This window comes from Varanus komodoensis, unplaced genomic scaffold, assembly GCF_004798865.1.
Source record: "Varanus komodoensis strain SLA01 unplaced genomic scaffold, ASM479886v1 scaffold2, whole genome shotgun sequence".
Classification (NCBI taxonomy): domain Eukaryota; kingdom Metazoa; phylum Chordata; class Lepidosauria; order Squamata; family Varanidae; genus Varanus; species Varanus komodoensis.
In genome coordinates this window covers 12,588,144-12,603,780 of record NW_025335568.1, presented here as the reverse complement: position 1 = coordinate 12,603,780, position 15,637 = coordinate 12,588,144, and the positions used below count along the sequence as shown (strand labels likewise).

Here is a 15,637-nt window from a genome sequence, read left to right as displayed (position 1 = left end):
TTCTCTTAATACCATCTTCCTACGGGTTGGATTAGTCATCCTGGTCACATGGTACTGTTTCTTGTCATTGACTGGCAGCTTCTGGTGTCTGCAGGAAAAGCATTGGCAGATTATTCTGATTTCTGGAGAAGGTTAGGAAGAGGATAGTACTTGAGCTCAGCTGGGCATATTACTCCTTATGGTCCAATTTTAGAACATGGAAAGATTTTATATATAATAACAAACAAACGACCCCTCCCCGAGCCTCTTCCTTATCTCTCTGTCTTTCTCTTTTTGCCAGTGTCCCCTTCTTTGGTGTACAGGCATTGCTTATCCTGGGAACTGCCTCTCTAGGGATGTACCCAGATGCCAATGTATGAATAAACACTTAACTGACAATCCTATACTTCTACAATTTGGGCATAAGCATCACTGAACCCAGTGGTACGTAGATGTGTAGACATGTAGGACTGCGCATACAATTTTTGCATGATTTTTCTGATTTATTCTCTAATTTTCTGCATTTTTAATCTTGTCCCATTCTTCCCCAAAGCCACCAAGCCCAAATTGTTTAGCTACATTTACAATGTGCCCCAGAATGCAATAGCCATCCATCAGATAGTAATAACTTGTCTGAGGGTAATAAAAGGAAAGTAAGACCAAAGTATCTAATGCGGACAAGAGAACAGCCCAGAGCAGATGGGAATGGGGCGGTATATACATACTAAGATTTTAAAAAAATCAAAACAAACTAATTAAGCACCTTAGAGGAAACTGGGACCATTAAAAATATAGCTCAGCATTTGTAAAAAAAAAAAAAAATTGTTTCATGTCGAGAACTTAACCCAGAGGTAATCACCCTGTACATCTTCCTAGAATTTATGGCAGTGAGCAAGCAAAGTGAAGGAGAGGTAAGCTAGTTGGCATCCCAGGCAGGATGCAGTATCCTAAGCCAGTCAAAATCTCATTTTATAAGTCTATTAAAAGTTTATGATCTTTACACAGGCTACTGAGGAGCAGTAAAATTATGATGTCTCTTTGAGATGTCAGGGAATGCACAAAAAGGGAGAGAGCCTTCTCCCCATCTGACAGGTTTAAAAAAGTGTAGACACTGACAGTCTTTCTCTAAATGCCAGACTGTGACCTGCTACTAACTAGAAGGAAATGTTCTTATTACCAAGACAACGTGCTGTTCATTTACAATGAATGAAGTCCAGCTGCGTCCTGGTGATCGCCCAAGGCGCTCTTTGCAAGAAAACAAGTGTGTGCTGACCCAACTTTTTGACCTCAAAAGTCCAGCCACCCATCACAGCATTGTCTTCTTGTTGAGGAATGGGTTGGTTTTTGATGCCTACAGAGAGGGGGTGTGTGGAAAATCCTTGTCTATTCTGTCAAATAATCTAGCCTTCCCCCAAGTGTCCCTTTAGATGCACTGGACTGCAGCTTTCCTAATTCAAAACCAAAGTGTCCCCTGGGAGCTGCAGACCTCCGCATCTGGGGGACACAAGTAGGGGAAAGCTGCACATACCTCTTAAACAGTTGGGATCTAGGAAATTTCTGGCCATTTTACAAACCTGTTCTTAACAATGCTTTTCTATTTTTATTCTGTTCATAAGGTATCAATTGCTAGGTTTATGTGTATTTTATAATCTGAATGGCCTTGAATACTTCTGAAGAATGGTGACTAGTTTTTTTTAATGTTGTTAAGGTTTGTATATCCACATTATTTCCATATTTGCCCTCCCGCCCCCTGAGATCGGCAGCAGAGGCCCTCCTCCGGGAGCCCTCCGTGAAAGACGTCAGGAAGCAAAGTACCTGGAGGAGGGCTTTCTCTGTGGTGGCGCCCCATCTGTGGAATGCGCTCCCCAGAGAGGTCCGCCTGGCACCATTGTTATTTGTTTTTCAGCACCAGGCCAAGACCTTTTTATTTTTAGACCTTTTTATTCAAACAATATTTTAACAGCATTTAATATTTATAGGTTTTAATTGTGCAGCCAGGGTGTTTCCGGGTTTTAACTGTATTTGTATTATATTTATTTATTTGTGTAAGCTGTCCCAAGGCTATATAGCAAGGGGATGGCATACAAAACCTCTAAATAAATAAATAAATAATACATTACTTAAAAGGGTGTCATGCTTTTGTAAAACAGTGATGCCATGGCTCTAAAAGTGTGCCAGTGTGAACAAATGGCAGTGTGGTATCTGCAGTTCCTGGGATTTTTCTTGGCGGTGTTGTGTAAAAAGTGAGCATGAAGATAGTTGTCTTCCTTTCCTCTGAAGGAGGGTTACCCAGGACCATCTGGATATGCTAGGAAACGATGCTGGAAGAGTTGGATCTTTCGTTTGATCTAGTAGGGCAAATCTTAGGGTCATGTGGGCTGATTCACATCATCCCCTGCATCCAACCTAGTGGAGGTCAAGCAAATGGAAGCAGTCGAGCTGGCTGTGTGATTACTCCATGGACCTCTTGCAGGGATTGTTGAGAGGGTCGACTCTCTCTGTCTCCAGTGGTTGTGAACCTCCAGATAGGTTCATCTAGTTCTGGAGAAGAGGTGAAGGGGCAGAGGGGTAAGTTGACTCGGCAGTTTAAAGGTTACCACGACAGGGCATGTGAGCCAACCACCTTGGAGACATTTCAGAGGTGAGGAAGTGATGAAGAAGGCATTCCGGCCAGGAGATGATGGGTGGAAGGAGTGGACCTATTATGGGTTGCCTGGCATTCCTGCTTTCTACCTCTTAAGCAGCAGGAGCCACCCTAAGGGTGGAGCAAGAAGCTTTTCTGAAATGAAGGGGAAGAGGGGAAGTTTCAGCTTGGATTTGGCTCTTTATGTGGGCAAATGCTTCTCCCACCTCTCAAGGAGAAGGCTACTTTGATTTATACTGTTCCATAACCTGCTAAGTTTTCATAAAAAGACCATACATCTAAAGTTTCATCTGAGTCTGCTGGAGAAGAGAACAAAAGAGGACACAGATTGACATCAAACTACCTTTTTATTAGGATTCTTTATTTTTCAACTGAATATCCGCCCTTTAAATAGAGGAGACCTTCAAACAGGTCTGTGCTCCTCTGTCAAGGAGCACACATGGCCACCGTATCCTCTTGGCTTGCCTGTGAGCAGGCAGTCAGGGATGCACAACAGCGGACTAAGCAAGGTGAGCAAATGGCAAAGCGATGAAGCAACCGAGCTGAGGAACAATCCATTCCTAGCCAAACCAGAAATGCTGGCAGTGTCCAGAATTTGTTGATATGCGTGTGTGCCCATGTCTGCAGGGGCAGCAAGCTAAGGAAGGGCCAGCTGAGCATGGAGAAAGCTTTCTCCTCATCATCTGGAAGAGAGGGAGAGTATACATTCATCCAATGTAGTGTCTAGCGTATTGGAGTAGTACCAAGGAGTCCTGGATTTGATTCCCTGCTCGCTTCTGAAGCTCACATGGGTGGCATCGGGCCAGTCAGCATTTCTCAGCCCAATTCACCTCACACGGTTGATGTGAGGATCGGGCACTGCCCTATGCTGCTTGGATGAACATTGGTCTGTACTAGTATGATCGATAAATACCTTGTCCCAGGATCCTTTAGGTTTGATCAATAGACCTTCTTCATAAGTGGTTGTAAGTTGCTTCTGCTGTTTGACTGCTACAGCGTGCTAAGCATTAGCTCGGAACACTGCTTTGCTGATGGACTCTGGCATTGCCTGACCAATGACTTCTGAGGGACTGGACACCGGGGGCATTTGCTTATCGCAGAATCACATTTGGCTGTATAAGGAACTGAAATTCTACTCTGGTTTTCCTTCTATTCCCAGGAAACTATTTTAAGCATGCTGTTTATTATTGATCTGTCAAACTGTATATCTTCCTTTCCCTGCACATATAAGTATTCCACCCCTTATATTTGCTTGTCTCTAGTACCCTGAAGAACATGGGGTCTTTTAGATAAAACTGTCCTAAACTTCTTCCCAGGATTTTTTTTCCCCTAAACTTTTTAAGAATTTGTCAAATTTTATAATTCAAAAGTTTTTATAATTTTAATTTCAAATGTTATTATTTAAAATACCAAGGTATTTAGGTTGGCTTAGGTATTTTTTAAATTATTATTCTTTAATTAGAAGCTTATCCCTTTCTGCTCCTGCTGCTAATTGCTTTGGCCTCTTTGGGACTCAGCTTTACTGATAAATGATGGATTGTCTCTTCTTTACCCCATATTCAGATTCTGTTCCCTAGTAGTGCTTTTATGTATGCATTATTTTCCCCTTTCGTTTCCCCCTTTTATTCCAACAAGATAGCATTTCACTAGAAAAGAAATCAGGGATTCAAACCCTTCCAGGGAAGAGAAACTGACTGGGTTCAAACATATATGTGGTTATTGTGTTGACTGAACCAACGCTTCATTAGCCACAAACAATCCACAGTTCACAATCTACAACCACTGAATGTCTTCATGGGTTGTCCACATTTCCATAGCAATCCACCTGAATGTAAATTATGTTTTCTGAACCACCACACATACTAGTTATGGCACATTTCTTCAGTAAAGTCAATGTGAGCTCCACAGAAAATAGTAAAAGGGCAGAAACTGCAAGAGGAAAGCAAGTTATTAAAGTTGCAGGAGGCCTTTACTGATCTGCACTTCCCTATGAGCAAGCATTAGAGAAGGACCTTGATGATGAAGTAGAGCAATTGCTGCTAATGATGACTGGTTGCTTTCTAGAGAAAAAGCAGCCAGTGTCTCACGCATGCGCAGGAGGAGCAACATGAGGTGTCCCATAAGGGGAGTGGAGCAGGGAAAGAAGACTTATTTGTTATTGGAGGGTAGATATCAAGACCCTGGGAAAAATGTGCTGTCTGAAATGAACCATCTAGAATTAGGGCCAGGCAAATGTGAAGTAGCTGGTGGATCCACTGCATTCCATTAGTCCCGTGATCTCAAAGGTACATATGGAGAGATTCATAGATGTCCATTACCAGACTAAAAGTCTGTAACATGTTCTGAGTGTTGGGAATGAGATAGGCAGTTGGTCTCAGTGCATGTTTCAGCGCCAGGCCAGACTAACTCTTCTGATGAGGATGATGAAGCCTGGGAAGGGAGGCCTGCAAACGTAGATACTGTGGAAGAGGGAGAGCTTATATCAAGGCCGTCTCCAGGTGTTCGGGCAGACTCTGGGAACCAGCAGGGTTTGGATGTGCCAGGAGGTGACACGGGAAAGGAGCCAGCAGAGCTGAGTTCAATCCTTGACTCCATGACACGCTATGGGGAGAGGGAAGGGCTAGCCAGCTAGAGGGCCTAAGTACAGCTAGGAGCTTGCCTGTCTCCAAAGGGGCACTGGGAGAGTGGTGGGAGCAGGGTTACTCAGAAGGAGGGTTCTTGGCAATAGCGCCTAGTTTGGGCTCAACAAACCACTCTGTGCATGCTCAGAGGCTCTGCTGACTATAGCTTGCTGAACTGGAAATGAAGAATTTTTGCCCTTTTGTTGCAAAGCGAAAAGGGGAGAAGCTAGTTCCCAACAGTGAGCTTCTACGGCAGGGGTCTCAAATGCGTGGCCCGCGGGCCCATTGCCGGGACGGGGGAGGGGCCCTGCGGCCTTCAAAGCGCCGGCGGCGCCCGGGCCGGCCTCCGGATGAGCGGCCCACCACCACCGCAGGGGTGGAATACTTGATGCGGCCCAGCCTCACCCAGACTCTACTCCCAGCGGCCCCCAGGTCAGTTGAGTTTGAGACCCCTGTTCTATGGCATGGAGGTTTATTTCTAGATTTAATCAGTCTTTCCTATATTGGAACAATCTCTGTAGACTTCCAGGTGAGGGTAGCTGGCCAAGCTGGAAGTCAGTGCTGTCTCAGGACTTCTTCCTTGCATTTCCTTGGCAACTGTAACCATGACTACCAACATCTGTTTGGAGCAGCGAAGGGGCAAGCGAGGTCCATAGCAAATAACCCATGTTTAAATGTAATGAGTTGATGAATGTTCTTTTCATTTCCCTTTCTACTTGGGAGTCCAGTTTGATCAGAAGATGGTTTGTTTCTTTTTAAAAAATCATAATATGCAATTGTGCAATTTTTGAATAAAAATGCCTACAATACACAGCTGAATGTTTCACCATAGGTGGACAAAGTCAGGCACTTATTTGCTATGGTGATTTAAGAATGAGTTCTGGCAACGGAAACCTGAAAAAAGCAGGAAACAGACTTCTCTGTCTCTTCTGAGTGCAGTTTGCCCATGTTGGAAGGCCAGTATTTCAATAGCGCCTTTCAGCTAAAATCGTTTCTGGATCCAAATTAAATCCTGCTATTTCTTTAAACTACCAGCCAGAGTAAGATCGTCTGGGATTAAAATGCTGATTACTAAGTTTAGGAACCAAACTGCAGTTTATGCCAATCATGTTTCATGGAACAGAGTCCACTTTTCGTTTTATTTACTCTGGTGTAAGTGTGCCTGTCCCCAATTTGAATTGGGCTCCTAGTGCATTAGGGGTGGGGGTTGGCGCAACCTTCCCCCTGACGGTTTTTTGCTAAAATCCCCCTGGTGTGTATGCGTGTTGCGGGGGTGGGGAAGAAGGATGGGCGGACACACAGACACACAGCCACGCACACCAGCCGTTGATGCCCAATCAAAACTTTTTTCTTCTTCTATTTCTGCCCCCCCCCCCGGTGAATTTCAAGGGGGATGGAAGGTTCAGTCCAGCCCTTGCACGGCTTGGGGGTTCCCATGCGAAGGATGCACAAACATACATTAAAGTAAATATCGATAAGCTCTTGGATGCTTATCCCGGCTTGACTTCCAGTTTCCCTGATGGAGGCCGTAGAGACGCAGCGGATGTGATGCGCTCTGCCGAACGCCCTCCTCCTCCTCCTCCTCCTCCTCCCCGGCCACTCCTGGAACCCGAGGGGAGGCTGGCTACCGAAGCAGACGAGTGCCGCAGCATTTGTATGAATGCGCAGCCCTCCTGCCCCTCGGGCTTTCCTTCTCGGCTGCCCGCACGCTCGGCTTCCCCCCTCGTTAGCCGGCACGAGCCCCCGGGCTGGCAGCGGCGCGGAGTGACAGGGCTGCCGGGCTCGCTGACCGGGATGGCTCCCCTCGTCGCCTCCCTCTCGTCGCGGGCTCGGCTTGCAGGCTCCCCCGGAGGGTGTGCGCGAGCGCGTCAGGACGCCGCCGACAGGAGGGCGACTCTGGTGGGGCTTGCGGGGGCTTGGCAAGATTTCACACAAGCCTGCGGGGGGCGGGGGCGGGGGTCGGCTGCTGCTGCAGGCATGCCGATTTTGAGTAAGGAGCGGAAAGGAGAAGCCCCAATGTTCAGAACAGTAAAGGAAATAGCATTGCACCGTAAAGCAGCCTTTCCCAGGCAGCTCTTTCGGACTCCCCCCAAATTCCTGACCTTGGGCAGAGCTGATGGGAGTTGTAGTTGAAACCATCTGGCAGCCCCAGGGAAGGCATGTGGGAACCGGTGTGGACTGGATGAATTGCTTGGTCCTGTGAGTTGGCACCTCTGCCAAAGAGCCAAGAGATTGGCAAGCTCTGCTGTACCCCGTACCTGCAAGCAAATTGGCAAGGAAAGGAGGCAGAGAAGGTGGCTCTTTATCATCTCCATGGCATGCCTGTTGACTGCTGACAGCAGACACTGGGATGCAAACCCACAAAGTGCCTGTGCAGAAGCATCCTCCATTTTCCTCTTGTGGAGAACTGGACCACTCTGACTCCCAGTATTGGGTGCTGCCCCACAAGCCTGAGAGCCTGGAAGCTGGGTAGGGATACATGCAAAGTGTGTTTTAAGCTCATGTTGATCAGGATTTACCCAATTCACATCATCCAGATGGTGCATGCACCCAGACACAATTCACAGTGAAATCTGTTCATTTCTGAGCTTGCGACATGATTTATGGCTCCCCCAATTGGGGGAAAAACACATTTGATAGCATCTGTACTTTAGAACAGTGCACATGAAAGAAAAAAACCATACCAAATGTGTTTTAATAGATGGTAGAAGAATGGTACAATTCAAAGATGCGTACGATTGATAAGTTGGTGTCCTACAACAGCAGGGGGTTGGATTGGACCTGATGGCCTTCATGGCCCCTTTGAACTCTACTGTTCTATGATTCTATAATTCCAAGTACATTTGGAGAAATATATGCACATGGATTTTGTGTAAAACAGGAAAAAAAGTTTGCAATCTAATTTGGACTCAGATCAGAACAATCTTCGAGATGGAATTCATGGCTAGTGTTCTAGGCTCTCTAGACCTGGTCTCTAAGTCACACTAACTAAATTCAGACATTGCCATAACCCACACTCAAGGGATGGGTACAGGTTGGGTGTGGGTTGTCCTTGAACTATGGGTTGTGATTGAAATGTGGGTTATTGTGTTGTCCAAACCAGCTGTGATAATAAGTCATGGCTTGTTAGCAATGGTTCATTGTTGTTGGGTTGTGCATTGAGAGTTGTTCACCATAATTTGTTATCTCAGCCAGATTCAGACTCATTTTTGCAAGGATGGGGACAGGGGTAGAGAATCCTGCCACATTTGAAATGCAAACCCCAATTCCACAGAATTGTCCTCCTCCTAAGACTATGAAATCCTTTCTCTTTCCCCAAGCTATTCTAAAAGAATCCTGGCAAACATTTCAAAAAGCCATCTTTGGCCTCTTCGGCCCACTCTTGCTCCTCTCCCGTGTCCTTCTGTTGCCGTGGAGCACATCTCAACAAGCAGTTCTGCCTTGACTGTGTCAGAACAGATCCGCCAATACCTCGAAAGCAGGTGGCAATGGAATGAATGGCCAGTGAGACATCGGCCCGCCATTTGCTTTGTCTCTTTTCTCCTGCTTAAAGCAAGCTGGACTCCCAGGAGGCGCTCTCTTCCTCGTCAGGGCTTCATATATACGAGGTCCAATGATCACGACTCCAGCGTGGTAGTTCAGTTCACGGAAGTGAAGAGGGGGAATTAAAAAATTCTTCCCCCCCTTCTCTACTTTTGTTAGTCTGTTCATCCATTCCAGACTTTTCCAGCCTCTCCAGATGCATTGGACTGCAATTCCCATCACCCCCAGCCAGGCATGGATATTAGTGCCACGTTGGGAAAGGGCCGTTGTGTTTCTTTGTTTGTGACACTTGTATGCCACATCGTAGCCTGAGCGCTCTCTGAGCATGTCACAAAAACAATGGCATACAAAATACGAGGGATTTTCAAAAAGTTTCTGCACTTTTATATTTTATAAATATATTTTATATATTTTTTGCCGATGGCATTAAAAGTTGGTACAATGTTGGGAAAAATGCATCTCAAAGGAAGGTGACTATGTAGAAAAGTGATGTTATTTTATTTCTGATTTTTTTTCTTAATAAATAGAATTTTTAAAAGTGCAGAAACTTTTTGAAGAACCCTCATACCATCAGCAAATTAAAAAACTAATAATCCAACATCATAAAAACAATAATTAACACAGGAACAGGAGACAATACACATAACAAATAAAAGCAAGCAGTGACAAAAGCATAGTAAAAGCATAACTATACTAAAAACAGGTTTGAAATAAAAATATCTCCAGCTGGCAACAGAAGCTGAGCAGTGCGGGTGCAGTGGTGCCTCCTTAGTGTGTTCCAGAGGTGAGATGCAATAACAGAAGAAGCCCTTTTCATTGTTGCTTCCCCCTTTCCTTCCTTTAGGGCGGGCTCACAGAAAAGGCATCCATAAAAGATTGTAAGGATTTGGTAGAGATCATATGGTTTGGGGCAGGGACATCTGAAGGAACTCTTGTCTCCATATAGCACTCTATAGGTACCTCAAAGGCTGTCACAAAGGATAGTCAAGATCCTACCAGGAGGTAGGACACGGAATAACCAACTCAAGTTGCGGCAACCCAGGTTCTATATTTGGCTTTGTATTTTAATGTGAGCACTTTGAATTGAGCTGGGGCAGCAGCAGGCACCCAGTGCAGCTGGCAGAAGGCGAGCTTGATGTGTTCTCCAGTACATGGGCTCACAGGTGTACTTCTTTTCCCCATATGGAGTATGAAACAGTACAGCTAGTATCCTGGGTAGTACCCAAAGAAATGGCAAGTTGTTGGCAAGCTGAACATCACATTCCTGATCATTATCGGTCCAGCATCAAATCACAAGGTAGTCTGGAAAGATGCACCCAGAACAGGTCCTGTGAATGTTCTGACACATGTCAGGACATCCTGACGGCTACGAAAGCTACTGAGGATTTCATATGGCAGGAGCTGGATAATTATGAACCGTTCAAGGCATCCAATGGGGAGAAAAAGGTTAAGCACCATTGACTTCAGGCCAGGAAAAATGGTGTTGTTTAACATTTAGACTGAAAGCACCCTTGCGTCCAATGTGATACTAAGGTATAGATAATTAATTTACCTAGAAACCATGCTAATCCATATTTTGAGCGGAAAGATTTCTCTTTAACATTTGAAAAAATTAATTAGTGTTGTTTATGGGCCTTCCTATAAAGATTTCTGTCCCTTCCCATCCTAACTATCTCATGGTGCAGTGGAGATTAGACTGCTGTGGCAGAAATTTCTCATGTTTTCATTTCCTTGCTTTTTTGCCATTAAAAGCCTGCTGGCCTCCTGTGCCTGGACTTAATTTCATTTTATGCTCTTCTTATAGCACATTCTGTTAACTCTTGTGTTTTTACTTGGCAGCCACCTCCACAGATATATGATAAGCAGCTGGATGAAAGAGAACACACGATTGAAGAGTGGAAAGGTAATCTCATTTTTAAAGTGTGGGATGAGGTTCGTCCATGGATATTGAGGGAGCAGCCTCCGCACAGCAGCAGAGTACATGCTCTGCATACAGACGATCCTGGGTTTAGCCACCAGCATCTCCAGGCTGGCTAGGAAGGAACTCTTTCTGAAACTATGGAGAGCTGCTGCCAGCCTGTGTTGACACTACTGGACTACATGAACCCAGGGAATAGTTTCAGACCACACGATGACCTACCCTCAAAGGTTGAGTCTGAGTTGTTGTTGAAAGGTGGGTTATTGTATTGTCTGAACACAGCAAGATAACAAACATGGTGAATGAACCATAGGTCCTCTCCAGGGTTCTTTACAGTCAAAAAACTATGGCTTGTTAGCACAACTGGGTTCAGGCAACTCTAGCTCATGTTTCAACAAGAACTCTGGGTTCCGGAACAACCCATCCTCAGCCCTTATCATGTTGTCTGAACCCAGTCAAAGTAAGGCAGCCTTCTATGTTCATGCCACAGGGTACAGTGAGCCCCTAAACACTCACTTGCCGCCACCCCCCTCCTCCCCACCTCCACTCCTGCATCTCCTGTCATTCTCTTCCTTCCTTTATTGCTCATGGTGGCTGTTTATGATATGCCTTGTTATGATATAGAAAGTAGTATATTATAGGCTAGGACTATGGAACCCCTGTCAGTCTGAGGGCTAAATGCAACTTCAGGGAAATTCACAGGTAGGGTCTGCATTCTAGCTCTGGGCAGAAACAAGGGTAAAAGGGGAGAGATCAACATACCAAAAATAGCAAAAATGCTAACCTATTTTAGCTTGAAGCTGTTCCAGTAATTAAGCATTCCAAATTTTGAAGAAGGGCAACAACTGCATCAAAGCAACTAAACCATCCAACAATTCACATTTGAACTGCTTAGAAACCTTGGACTAATTTAATATGGAGAGTCTACTTAGAGTAGACTTGGGTCTATTCCAATGTGGAATACAAGTCAAATAAATAAATAATTTGTGGAAAGGGGGTGGCACCAGGGAAAGGATGTGTAGCTGCTGGCACAGACTGAGACTCCAAGTCAGAGATGCTCTAGCGCACATGCCGCATGGAGATGGGATGGGTGGCAGCCCATGGGGAGGTAGGGCAAGAAGGAGGCTGCCCAGCCACCCAAATTAACATGAGCCCTTGGGTCATTTGGCATGGGACACGGGAAATGGAGGGGAAGAGGGTATGTCTGCCAGTATGAGAATACGGGTGCTCAAGGCATGGCCTGGTTTCATCTGGAAACTGCTGGGGGACATTGTGAGTTGCCCAGTCTGGAACGAGAAGAGGGTTAAGAAAGATCACATAGGCTGTAGCACATAATTAGAGCTGGCCCTGTCTTCGGGCAGAATGGGGCAACCACCTCGGGGGGAAGATGCTGGAAAGAGGCAGCAGTAGCTGCCCAGCTCCTCCCCAATCTCCCGAGCAGCTGCTGAAGGACAGAGCTGCTCATGCCACAGTCTGCTTACATCCCTACGCTAGCCAACTGCCCCCCATTTCACTGTTCCGTACAGTATGGTGTCGCCTGTCTTGAAGTGAGAGTCAGCTCCTAGTCCAGACCATCCGTCCTGGCAGTGAACCTGATCAGGATCAGTCCTGCACAAAATATTTCTGAAGGTGTAGGCAATTTCTTAACAGGTGGAACAAACAAGCCAGACAAGCAGAATCCAAGGAACTGCTTGGATCTTGAAAATAGCTGAGGGCTAGTAGTGAACAAGAACTGTTGAAAGATGGGGTGAGCAACATGGCGCAGATACTGTGCTTGGTGTTCACCAGACGAACCTGCTCCTCCCCATTTTTATTTCAAAATATTTTTATGTTTTCTTACTGGCAGCTGGGATTGCTTCAAAGCAAACTGGAAGCCTCTAGGAGCTGCTATTTTAATTTCCCATGGATGCCTCTGGGAAGGTTTTCTTGTCCTTTGTGACTAGTTTACCCATGGCAGCTATTTTAGGATTGCATTTCAGACAATTTCTTCATTTTCCAAACATACCTGGAGGCCCCACAATTTGCCTACGCTGTCTTTAAGGAATGGGGGAGACAGCTTTTTTTGTGAACCAGAACAAAGTTGGCTCTTGTGCTCTTTTGGCCTGCCACCAAAACTGAATGCAGGCAGATGCAGTAGCTTATAGGAAGAAATCGGCTAGGATAAATGATGTGGAGTAGTAACTTAACTGGACTTGTTTCTAAGGCTGTTTTTTTATTGAAGTCATCCATTCACAAATCCTTTGCAACTTAAATTATGCTGCTGGGAGGAAATGGGAGGGAGAGATTAGTAATGCTTATGTGCCTTTGTAATTGGCTCCTTTGTCTCTTGCAGAATTAATCTACAAGGAAGTAATGAATTCTGAAGAAAAGACTAAAAATGGCGTAGTAAAAGGACAGCCTTCTCCCTCAGGTACTCAGTCCCAGTGAATAACGGTATTGTGTTTGCTGCGGCTTCCATCATACTAGGAGAGATTCATAGTCCCGTGTCTTAGGAAGCAACACTCTGCATGTTGATGCAGAGAAGGGTCCTGCATCTCACAGCATGCCCCAGCCAGCAGGGGGTGCTGTAGGACCCTTCTCTCCTTAAAGAGCCATGGGATTGTGCCCTGAATCTATGGCTGTTAACAGGATCTTGGGCAGCTATTGCTGCATCTCTTTGAAGCTAAACATTATTTCAAACAACTTATTGTTATTGCTACTATTACGATTTCATTTCTATGCCACCAAATAGCCGAAGATGTCCCTCAGACAAAACCCAACTGCTTCCTCTTCCTCCCTTTTTTCTGTGCCTGCACCCAATAGCCAAACCTTTCTGGGCAGTTTACAACAGAATATGAAATACAGGCAACAATAAAAACATCATAAAAATCATTATGCAAAATTTAAAAGCCAAGTTTAGTGCAGATATAAAAAGCTACAATAGCTTATACATATGATGTAGCTTTAGGACATAATATGAAGATAATTTCTCCATTATTTTTATATGGAAATTTCAGGTTAAAGAAAGAAAAACAAACACATTAGCCTTATTCCTATAGGACTTCCCCCCCCCCCTTTTTAAACAGCTGGGTGGGAGAGAATAGGAGTTTGGGGAAACTTAAATACCCACCCCTTAAGGCACTGTCTTCCTGGTCGGAACTGGTTCAGCACAAACTTTTATTCAAGTAAGCAAGCGAGCAAGCAAGCCAGAATTAGCAAAATGCTTAGCATCTTAGGTCTCCATTTACAGGCACAATATTCAGACAGCATCTTCCCCCCTAAGCATTATTAAGGGATGTGGGATGGGCCACGGGTTCATATGTCTCTTCCACCCTTCCCCTCTACTGTTCCTTGGCCAGATGTGACTATGACAAAGGATAATCTTTCCAGCAATTGTATTTATGATTAATAGCGGATAAATCTATTTTTGCTGTCTGCTTGGGGTGGCAAATGGAAGACCACCAGCCATACCTGGTGGAATATTTTGGCATAGTGGGTCATTTAGCAGTGCAGATCTGGTTCAGGCCCCCTCTTAACTAGACTGTGTGCATTGTCTTGAAACCCTGGATTTACATCTTAGTCAAAAGAAAACCCTGGTTAGCCTTAACCATAGGCAGAAATGGTGTATGTACCTGTCCTACCTGAACATGAAGGAGCAAGAAATCAATGTGCTCCCATGCAGTTATGCCAGATCTTTCATGCAACTATATGAGCAGCAGCCCCTGAATCACTGGCTGGTCACATCAAGTTTCCTTCAAGTATGCAAGCAAGATCTACATCACTATCAGCACCTTCCTCTGTTGCAATTGAAGCAGATAAATTGATTGGCTGTGGAAGTCTTCATCTCCTCCTCCTCCTCATGATGATAATGATCATGGTGGTGATGTATGTGGTTTAGCAGCAGCTTCACGCTATCATGAATTTAATATGCTTGCCCTTTCTTTCAAACCTTACCCTGTCTTAAAGAACCCCAACGGAAGTCACTTCTGGGGTGACTTCATAACCCCAGGAGAGGGTTCCTGAAGCTATAAAAATGCAAAATTCTGAAAGCTTTTGTTCTGCCTGGAATTTTCCCTCAGGGAGTTGCAATCATCATAAGAATGGCTTTCAGGTATCAGGAATGCTTTCTTCCTGAGGCTATGCAAACAACAGCACTATTGACTTTTCTCACATAACCGTGGTTTGGCCTACTAAATTTAAAGATTCATAGCACAGCTTTTCCTCAATAGATTTCCATTCTGTTTTCTGGAGGTCTGCGCTTCGAATCCTAGCTTTAAAGTGAGACCAAAGTGATCTGAATTGAACCTTGCTTTGTGCCTTTTCTTGCGGTCTTTGTTTGGGGTCTCAAAGTCACCCCCTCTGGATCTTCCTGTGGTGCTTCCAAAATGATTTTGCCATTCCAGGCATTTTTTAATTAACAACAACAGCATAGGAAGTTGAAATAGGGGGTCCTTTTAGATCAGGCACTTTGTAAAAGAATAAGTCAGTAGGACTACTCATTTGTAAATTACAGGATAGAAAGTGTGCCTGGGGTACTGTAGTAAACCTGCAATGCGAGATGAAGTCGGCAGGATAAACCTATGTCAATACGCTGCTGCTATCAGGCATGGTTGCTCACTGAGCTTGCTCTCACGCATGGCTACTCCAAGTGAACCCTCTCAGTGCTCGGAGAGTGACAGCCTGCTTGCCCTGCCCATAGACAGTGGCATTTACATAACCATAGACATGCCAGTGCCTGCCTGCTCCTGTGGTTTCAAATGCCCCTACCCTGAAGTTGCCGGAAAGTCACTTTCTTGCTTCCATCCCTGCCCTGATGACATCCCAGTGACACGGCAGGGCCAGTAGCAGCCCTGAGGCTGGTGGAAGGTGGAGGTTGCAGACCTTCCCAGAACATGTATTCCCAGAACATTGCCCACCATGGAGAGCGGAGAAGGCCGCAGGGGAATCTGAATC

General features: G+C 45.2%; 1 protein-coding gene across 3 annotated transcripts in view; it reads left to right on the top strand.

Moving 5' to 3' along the window:
- Positions 1 to 15,637, top strand: part of MAPK10 (mitogen-activated protein kinase 10) — a 116,380-nt gene that overhangs the window by 96,483 nt on the left and 4,260 nt on the right. For all 3 annotated transcript variants that reach the window (XM_044428743.1, XM_044428742.1, XM_044428744.1), the window contains 2 exons: positions 10,627 to 10,690; positions 13,038 to 13,115. In XM_044428743.1, coding sequence (XP_044284678.1) covers positions 10,627 to 10,690; positions 13,038 to 13,115 — 142 coding nt within the window. The remainder of the gene's footprint in view (positions 1 to 10,626; positions 10,691 to 13,037; positions 13,116 to 15,637) is intronic.